This window comes from Chelmon rostratus, chromosome 24 (assembly GCF_017976325.1).
Source record: "Chelmon rostratus isolate fCheRos1 chromosome 24, fCheRos1.pri, whole genome shotgun sequence".
Lineage (NCBI taxonomy): Eukaryota > Metazoa > Chordata > Actinopteri > Chaetodontiformes > Chaetodontidae > Chelmon > Chelmon rostratus.
In genome coordinates this window covers 8,766,665-8,776,837 of record NC_055681.1, presented here as the reverse complement: position 1 = coordinate 8,776,837, position 10,173 = coordinate 8,766,665, and the positions used below count along the sequence as shown (strand labels likewise).

Below are 10,173 nucleotides of genomic sequence, written 5' to 3'. Positions count from 1 at the left end.
TCTTGTTTTTGTACTGTATTCAACTGAAATAGGTTGAAAAGGATTGGTGGATCATTGCACTCTGCATTTACGGTTTCCACAGCATCCCAACTTAGTGGGAATTGGTTGTAGCTGTGCAGCCAATGGTTGATGATGGTGCTTGCTGTCTGAATAATTATCCTCCTGCCACTGATACATGAGAAACTTTCAAAGCTGCTGTTTTTAATGGGCTATTTTACTTAGTTAGCTTGGGGGAAGCAAAAGGACGACGGCTGTGAAAACAACAGCATCATTCATTTCAGCAAATGCCCCGTAGCAACATGTTTAGTTCAAAGTCCTCTGTCAGCTTCAAGTGCTACAGTTGTTGTCCGTCAGGAGCAAATGAGGAAGCATCGCAACGCTTAAAGGGATAGTTCGGCATTTTACACATTAATCTGTATGGCATCAACATCTACAGTCTCGTGCTCTCACACTGACTTCGCCCCCAAAGTGTCCTCTGAGCCGAGATCTGGCCAGTTGTGGTCAGTGCGAAAGTAGTTCCGGTAGGTTTCCTGGGGCCAGAGAAGGCACACGTTTTTCCTCTCAAAACAGCACTCATTCGAATCAGTGATTTATTTGCATAACAAAAGACGTCAACCACAAAACGTCACACCTCGTAATCGTTTGGGTCTAACTTTATCCCAATTGCGATCAATGCGCGCAGGCGCCACTATACGTGACAGGTAGCTAAGCCAGGTGTTTCATTCACAGTTTAGCGTTTGGAAAGCTAGTTACACCATGTCTGACTACAGCAGCGACGAAGAATATGATTTCAGCACACAACCAGAAGGATATCTGTATGAACCCGAATATACGGATGCAGAACTCTATCAGATGGAGGTAGAACGGGCAGAGAGAGAGAGAGAGATGGCGAGCAGAGATGTGGAACGTGAAATCGGGGCCGCAGCTGCGAGACCTCGAGTGACTGATACAAGGTGGTGTACGTGCAACAAGTGCGAAGTTATGCAGACCGAGGTTGAGTGCTACTGTTGCCATGAATGGGACCTCGTAATGCCTCGCATGCAGGACCTTTCCATTGACGAGGAGGCTGGCGCATCAGCAGCTGTCTGCATCGCCAATAACAACGACTTGCCTGCAATCCTGAATGCTGGTGTCCTCGAGACTTTTTTCCACATCCCGAAAATAAACTGGAAAAAGCGCCCCAAACCTGCTGGACCCGATGGCCAGTTGTCTGCAGAGTGAGTTTTTGTCTACATGCTGTTATTTTGATGCTATTGCCTTATACCCTACAGTAGGCCTACAAGTGCTCAATTGTAGCCTACACCGAGTTGTATGTATGTAAGTAGAAGTACTCTTACAAATGTTTTTACAACACCAGCAGCTTGGTATTGTAGTTGTAACAACGTGATAGTATGGGTGTTGTCAATAAAATAGTAAGATAACTTCTACTTTTTACAAAGCTGCTTGCTTCTATGGCGTTATATTGTATTAGTCTGAGCCATGCAGTAGGCTAGTGCGACCTACAGTCATCACATCCAACATTGAATGAATCTAATTATAGTTTTATACATACCATGTCATGGGTGGCACTTATGAATATAAATACATAATGTAGTGCATCCCTAAAGTAATTTATGTTCATTTCATCATCATACTTGAAGCAAAATTTACTTCTGAGCATCACTGTGTCTCAATATCAGCCTACTCATGAATGCCCTTCAATCATAAAGCAAGGCCTACCTTATGCATATTATGTCAAGAGAGCTCTAAGGGTTATGTCGCCGTGGCCCAAAGTGTACTCATAAAGGACATTTTCTCTCTGTATAAAAACACATAAGGATACCTATTTCACAGTAGCCTGAAATGCTGGTGCATAAATAAAGATACCTTCCTGACAAACTGCTGTGTTGTCAATTAAACAAAATGTGTTTATATACAACCATAATAACTATGCAGTTTACTCAATGTTGACACACTTCATATATCTAATGTGCATAAACTTATTTTCTGTTTGCATTTCAGACAGTACAGGCTGGTCGCCTATCGCATCATAATGGAATGGGCTCTGAAAGGACAGACGCTTGGTCCTGGCAACAGAAGAGTTCTTCCCTCCTGCGTGGTGGCGCTAATAAGAAGAACATATCCATCACCAAGTGGACAATATGCTGGTTTCAAAGAGTCAAATGATGCACTGCAATTGTTTTAGAATTTTAAAAATCAAAAGCTTTACTGTGAATTTCTTTTTGACGTGCAATTTCCTAAAAATACAAAACAAATGTAAAGACACAAATGTAAATAAACAATGTAAATAAACACACTTCTATGACAATATATGTATATACAGTCTCAGTCATCTTTCTCAGTGGCAGGTGTCTCATGAAAGCGTGATTTGTGTGCTGAAACCAATTCAGCCTTGTTTGGCTTTGGTGTTGGGGCAATGTTGGCTGGTATGATGACTGGAGGATGTATGTGGAAAGCTGGGTCTCCGAGCTTCACATTGGTGTCAAGCCGTCGTTGGATGACCTTCTCCACCAAATCTTTCGGGAACTCCTGTGTTGTTGGCTCATACAGTCTTCTTGCAACCCACTGATTTGACTGCCGTGAATGGAAGACATTATATCTCTCTTGTCCTAGGAAAAAGGAAATGGGGGGGGGGGGACACAAGATAGGATGGTGTATGATCATTATATATGAAACTCAATATGGTAATGTGTGTCCTGTGATGCTGTGCGAATTCTCATTTATGAGCTTACAAATAGGTATCTCTAAAATAGAAAGGCAAACTAAGATGTAATTCATTTGTATAACATTTTTTACATTTCCTGGGGAAAAAAAACAGTTATATAGAGTTTTCAAAATGGTCTTGGTCTACTTTTTACTCAGATAAGTAATCAAGAAACATTATCTGTTAGCAGGCAATGTCTAGCAGCTAGACTACAGTCTGATTTCAGAAAGTGCCTGCTTCGAGTTCTCATGTCATTTTTTTGGACGGATTTCCAAATTACACGGGCAGGGTGCATCATTTGTCCCAATGTCAGAAATTCTTCTAGTAGCCTACCAAATTTTAAAATGTGACAATCTGAAAATAAAATCTGTGGAATTTTTAGCTCAAACATATGCTGGGTGCTGCCGTTATTTCTCCAGTCTAGAATCTGACAAGGGTAGCTTTATCTTCATTATGCTAGCCAACGCCGTCATGGACTTCTCGTACACGCATAGAAACCATGCACATTCCACGTAGTAATTAGTTTCTGACCATTGTAATAACAGTGTAACCAACATATTATGTATGTGAAACATCATTGGTGACATGACACCGATAGATGAATATGTTTCACTCACTGAGATAGAATATATCTCAGTGCTTGCACTCGCATAGCCCGCGGTGCATCACCAGAAGACTATACACGGATGCTATAGAAAATATGTGGTACAATTTTGTTTACCTGGGGTGCAGGTACAGCAGTGCTCTTCAAAATACGTCTCTTTGTCTGTCCTTCTGGAAGTCGTCCTCGCTGAAGTGGTCACTGCACACGCGAAGCTTTCTCATCTTCGGTAGTTGGGTGAGCTCCACGTTCAAGCCCAGAGAAAAGTAGCCAAAGTCTCCTCAAAGCTACATTCGTCAAAGGGAATCGGTGGAATGTTTGAGGAGACCCACTCTCATCTTTGTTGGTACAGCCTGGATAGGCACAAGTGCGCACCATGTCTCTATCTCGTTTTTCCAAATAAAGAATAGCCGGTGGACTTCTTCTCTCTCTCCTTCTCCTAGCTCTAAAACTAGCTCGTTTGCGTTGCGTCATCTGCACTCTGTAAACACCATCGTACACTGACGAGAGATCAGTTGGCTCACACACAACGGTTAGCACTGACAGCGCGCATTGATCGCAATTGGGATAAAGTTAGACCCAAACGATTACGAGGTGTGACGTTTTGTGGTTGACGTCTTTTGTTATGCAAATAAATCACTGATTCGAATGAGTGCTGTTTTGAGAGGAAAAACGTGTGCCTTCTCTGGCCCCAGGAAACCTACCGGAACTACTTTCGCACTGACCACAACTGGCCAGATCTCGGCTCAGAGGACACTTTGGGGGCGAAGTCAGTGTGAGAGCACGAGACTGTAGATGTTGATGCCATACAGATTAATGTGTAAAATGCCGAACTATCCCTTTAACACACCTAACTCTCTGACTTAATAGTTGGCAGTCGACTTGCATTGTGGGTAACGTAGGCACTGACGAGGAAAAAGAACGTGAAAAAAACAGATGATATGATTTTTGTCGTTCTGCAGGGCAATAACAAGATCCGTGAAATTTTGTCATTGAATTTGGAGGCCTCGTCAGAAGAGCTAGCTAGCGTGAGCAGCGATCACGAACAGACAATCCAACAAAGACGTCACAGCGCCGCCCACGCCGTTTGATTGGCGGGCGATCTCGAGGTAGTGCAGCGCCCAAACATCGCACCGAAAATAAACCGGGATCCTGAAGATTAGCAGTTTCATCTGCCTGCGCGTCTTTAATCTTCAGCGCCGTGTGAACCGGAGTGCCAAACCTGCCAGACTGCTGTGATGTTTGAAATCCGTCAGAGCGGCAGAGGAGACAAGGTGGCTTCCTGGACACATTTCTACCGCTGCCTCCACGCTTCATTATGCAGCTTATTCTCATCATATTGCCCTCGGTTAACAGGCTGATGCAACAGTCAGCAAGCTCACTCCTTTCCTTCCCTCCTCTTCCTTCTTTCTTCCCACTCTTTCCTCTCTTCCTCCTTCGTTCCCTCCTTCTCTTTACTCCCCTTCCTCACCTCCTTCCTCCTGGTCTCCTCTCATTACCGCGCCGTTTGTCTTGTGTCATTTTACCCTCTGTCACTTCTCTCCTTCATCCCCCCTTTCTTCCCTCTATCATTTGCTGATCCTTTGCTCTTTGTCTCTTCCTTTCTTCCATACAAATCAATTCCTTGCTCTCTTTTTTATTATTCAGCCCTCTTTCTTTTTATTTTTACAGTCTTTTCGTTGTTTCCTGTTGTCTTCTTAACCTCCTACTCTACTTTGCCCCATCCTTTTTACTTTTTCCTCTCTTCATTTCTTTTTCATCACTCTTCCCCCTTCTTCTTCTTCTCTCCTTCTTGCTTCCTTCCTTAATTACATTCTGTTTTTTTACAGCCTTTCCTTCGTTTCTCTTCCATCACTCTTTCCTCCTTTCTTTTCTCTTTCTTGCTTTAATACTTCCTCACTATCTCTCTGTTTCTCTCCGTACTTTTTTTTTCTTCTGTTATGGAATGTGTGATGAGCCTCCAGCTAATCCCATCCCTAAAGCACCTTAGCAACGCTCGCTAAGGGAATTTGGAGGGAGCTAAAAAAAAAAAAAATCATACTCACACACACACACACATGCTTATACACACAGAGCCATGCACAAAGCCCAGCGACCAGCCCCCTATTGGCAGCAAGTGGATTCAGGGTTGCACTAATACATCTTCAAATGTGCTTTTTAAAGCGTTTGGAAAGGCTCTGTCGTCAGGCGATAACTCCCCACCGGTTAAAGGATGGATGCTCCCGTTGTGTTTCAGCACCGCTCTACCCTCCCTCTGTTTTTTCTCATCCTTGCACATCCCTCGCCATCGCTCCCTCCTTCCCCGACTCCTCTCCACCTACCAAGTTGTCTACTTTAAAAAAACAAGTAAAAGTTTGTGTCTAAACAGCGGCCGCTTTGTAAATTTCCTGCTGAGGATGTTTGACACAAGCAGAGCCCGCAAGCTGGGTCTCACCTGCTGCCTCTGCTCTGTGGCGTCTTCCTCATTAGATTTCCACTCACATTTAAATCAAAACCTTCTTATAACTCTGAATAATCTGCGTTCCTCTTCAGCATTTTTCAGTTCAGTTTTAAGCTTTACTAAAACTAACACCAGCACTGCCTTTCAGTGTCTTTCAGACCTTTGTTTTTGGCTTTAGGGAGCGTTTACTGTTTGGTCCACTGCCAGCATTTAGCGCCAGAGGTGAATGGAAACCAAAAGTAGCCAGGAACAGGACTCCAAATGAATAAAAGTGTTGTCTGCTTTATATATATCAACTCTATACAGTCAGTCAGTGTTAACAAAACAATACAGCTTGAAAGGAATGATTTTACCTTAATTTCTGAGATTAAACACTGTGGCATCGCTGAGAAGAAGTCAAACTTTTCTCCACTGTTGTCAGAGTCTGCTGCTGAAATCACGTCACATATACTAGAAGTATAAAGGCCCTGTTCTATGTAGGGATGTGGACGGTGCAGGTAGTTCTGTTTAGACTGCATTTGGTGTCTGCACAGGTGGATGTGTGCACAACAGCTGTGGGCAGATGATAGCTGTGTGTCATGAGACCCTCACTGCTCTGCAGAGGCCAAAACTATGAATAAGAGTGAGGTGAAGGAAGAAGAAACATGGAAAAAAAAAAAGAGGCAGCTGTGGCTCGAGGTCAGAGGTCAGATCAGGTTAACACATACAGGAACAGCAGGAGGTAAGTGTCATGCTCATATTACATCCTGACTGACTCATTTATTCATTGTTTTTACCAGCTTTTCCCAGCGTGCATTGCACAAAACTCTGGGTTTAGTGTTCTGTCCTTTCATTTACATTCAACTTCCAGCAAAGCAACCAGGTTAAATAAGTAAAAAAAATATGTTATGTTCAAATTTTGGTCTAATCACAGTAAACAGATTAAGCTATATAGGTGATAAGATTAGTGTGTGTGTGTGTATGTGTGCGTGTGCGTGTGCGTGCGCGCACACGCATATTCTGAGGCTATAATGAGAATCTGTAAATACCCTCAGACTGAATCCCTCTCCATGTTTAATCTGAGTCCACAACTACTGGCTGCCAACACAGATCATCCTCCTGTACACACACACACACACACACACACACACACACACACACACACACACACATACAGATATCAATATTCAATATGCAACATCCTCATGTGACACAGAAACAGGAAAAGCATGTATAGATGAGACTATATATTACGACTGATCATGCTCATTCACACACACACACACACACACACACACACACACACACACACACACGAGAAGGCCTATGGAAGTGGATCAGAGAGGTGGGTGTGTGGAGGAATCTTCAGCCAGGCTATCGCTAACAAGCATACTCCTCTCTCTCTCCTTTATACAGCAAATCCCTCTACTCCACGCCGGAGATTAGCATATTGTTTTACACAAGCACACACACACATGCGCGCATGCACGCACACTCACAGACAAACACGCACACACACGCTGTACTAAACCACTTAAAGCTTAAACTTAAAGCTGCATGGCCCAGTTGAAAAGCTGGAGTCTGTATGGTCACCGGTGTGGAATATTTACCTACAAAATGATTAATTAAAACTTAGTAACGCGTCTTTAACAGCAGCACGTGAGGGCTCTGTCCAGGGAAAAGATGAACTCACTTTGTCTTTTGTGTGAACTTAAATGGGAACTTGTGTGTGTGCAGGTTAAATAGAGTTTTTTTTTTTTTTTTTACACCTTTGGGTCTTATTTGTAGAGTTAGTGTGTCAGTGATAATGTGATTGCACTGACCGGTTTAATAGCTTTGATCTTATTTGGAAGAGAAATCAAAAGTTAGTGATAACACTATTAGCTGAGCTGTCCATCGTGACTTACAGACTGACTTCCTGGTTCAGCTTTGACTGTACTGTACTTGCTCTAGTGTCTAGTTTCAGTTCCACCCCCCAAATGAAGTGGTTCAGTTCATCGGGATAAACTGTTGGCTTGCTGACAACCTGTCTGATCATGCTGGAGTGAAGTCACTTTGTTCCTAGATGTTATTCTAAACAGTATATGTATCATATTATGGGATTATTATAACAGATACACAAAGAAATGCATCATATTTGATGTGTTGATGATCTGAATCTGCAAAGTAACTTTTTACTAAAGTGTCCGATGTATGTCGTGCAGTAAAAAGCAACATGTAGTGGACTTGTAGCTGCTTCCACTGTAAACAGACTCAGTTGTAACGTATGTGCAGTCAGTGACGACGTACCGCAGTGCAGCTGTGAACATGAAGTGTTTTGGATGTAGTGAGGTTTGGTGCAAAAGCCAAACTATTCATTCACTCTGCCTCATAGCACACACACATATAGACACACACGCGTACTACAAATCATATATACGCCACGTTACTGCTGAGCATTTTCCCAGGCACAACATGGCACTTCAGTTTGAATGCATTTCTCATTCTCAAAATTGCTTAAGATACTGCAGGTGATGCCGCTTTTCTGCTTTTATTCTTGTCTGTGTTACATTGTCAATGCATGGTAGGCACGGCACTCAGGGAAAACTGACCTGAAACGCCTGTGCTGTAATACCCCGCAAAATAACTGGAACTTTCCCAACAATAAAAGCAGAAGTTGAGTTGAGGTCTCTGGCACAACGTCACATTGAAAGGTGCCTGGAAAAGAGAAAGCAGCCTGAAAGGGTGACGCGTAGTATTAAGGACAACTTAGTTCATTCATTCAGACCCACACACTTGTGCTTGTGTCCTTCACACTGTGCAATGAACATTTAAATGAGAGCAATATTTAAACAAAAAGAAAAACATTTATTAAGCAAAAGCCACACAAATTCATTCAAGGTATCAAAGTTAATTTTTTTGTCATTTTGCAACAAAAGGTCCAATGAAATGTAGCTGTAGCCCTTTAATGCCTCACATACATACACACACATACAGTAAACAGTACAGATATTTGAATTAGAATAAAAATATCATAAATATATAGATAATGGTCAGGCGCCAGCAGGGTGAGCTGTTGATGGGGTGGGTATTGTTTCTCAGTATCCTTCAGGCTCTGAGCAGCCACTACCTCACCGATATCAGTGATGATGATCTGGGCGGTTTGAATCGGAGCAGAGCTCTGCTGTTCTGGGCCGTGCACACATGCCAGTTTGTGATGTTTTCAGTCAGGATGCTTTCTGTTGCTGCTCTGGAAAAGTTACCTTGGCACGGGTTAGGCAGTGAAATACATAGTTTGCGTTGTCAGTAGTGGAGGCCGCCATTCCTGAAATTTGCTGGTGCATGCCGGCATCCCAGGTAGTTTGTTTGCATGCTTATATGTCGCATAATAACACAATAACACAATCTGAAAGATTGTGTTATTATGAGGATGAGGCCAAGATTACATTTATGTTGTGTTTGTGTTTTACACCGCATTGTTGATTGTCTGTGCTCATTCAGTCCTTGCTGAAAAATACTGAACACTCAACAGTTTCACTAATCTGGATTTCAAAAGAGGGTTTATCTAAATGTCAGAGAAACACAATACAATGCTCAGTGTTCAAATTTAAAAACGGAGTTCAAAGGCTGTGAATCGTGGCTTTTTGGAGTTTCAGCCAAGAATATGTCTGCATTTGCTGTTCAGAACCCAGATCTGTAAAATACAAACACACACATACACACACATACACACACGTCTCCCCATGTCAAACACCACTAAATAATTATGGCACCATTGCTGTTGAGTGGCACTAATTGACCAGTGTTTTTTGCGGCCAGACTGGTGGGAGGTTGGACAGGCATGAACTAGATCTCACCTGCAATTTGCAAATGACAGCGTTCCCCTCCGCAGAGGTGAAAGGGCGAGAGCACTTCACTGGCCTCTGGGCTGGCAGGAGACCTTTTAACACCAGTGATTACCTGAGCCCGAGCTATAGTTGTAATCATGTTCGTGTTTCCTGTTCTCTTCTTTTCTTCCTCTTACCCGCCTTGCTGAACTTCTTTCTTCTCAAAAGTGCCTTAACCCTCCGGGAAAAGTACCATGGCGTTTGAGGTAATTTGTTTGAGGAGACCTCACTTTTGCTCTTGCTGCATAATTGGTTTAAAGAAAGAAACACTAAAGCCTTCCTCGCTTTCCACCTTTCAGTGTTTTCTTGCTGGTAGAACATTTCTGACTTGAAACAGCCGATCAGCAGCATTTTTTGTGAATATTCAATATCTCTAAATGTTGTCATTTTCTTTGAAAGGATACACTAATTAGTTGAAAATGTTTGCATTCTTCTGGTCAGAATTTATACCGTCATAAAAATGTAGGAACTATGTTTTGTATTGTCATGTCCGGTGAAGGGCTTTGATTTTTTTTAAAAAATCCATGACAATGTAAATGAATTGTTGAAGCGTGGTTTAAGGCAGAGGGGATGCCATTCTGTG

The 10,173-nt window shown here is 42.6% G+C and overlaps 1 protein-coding gene across 1 annotated transcript; it reads left to right on the top strand.

Annotated features, from left to right (window-relative positions):
• The first annotated feature begins 557 nt into the window (after positions 1 to 557).
• LOC121627487 lies at positions 558 to 2,259 on the top strand. Its single transcript, XM_041966412.1, has 2 exons — positions 558 to 1,217; positions 2,002 to 2,259. The coding sequence occupies exons 1-2, from the start codon at positions 757 to 759 to the stop codon at positions 2,183 to 2,185; spliced, it is 645 nt and encodes a 214-aa protein (XP_041822346.1). The 5' UTR covers positions 558 to 756; the 3' UTR covers positions 2,186 to 2,259.
• The last annotated feature ends 7,914 nt before the right edge of the window (positions 2,260 to 10,173 follow it).

Excerpts from the sequence above, each read along its gene's own strand:
- LOC121627487 (XM_041966412.1), top strand. The coding sequence starts at position 757 with ATGTCTGACTACAGCAGCGACGAAGAATATGATTTCAGCACACAACCA. Across the intron at positions 1,218-2,001 it reads GATGGCCAGTTGTCTGCAGA|ACAGTACAGGCTGGTCGCCT; the intron begins GTGAGTTTTTGT and ends TTTGCATTTCAG.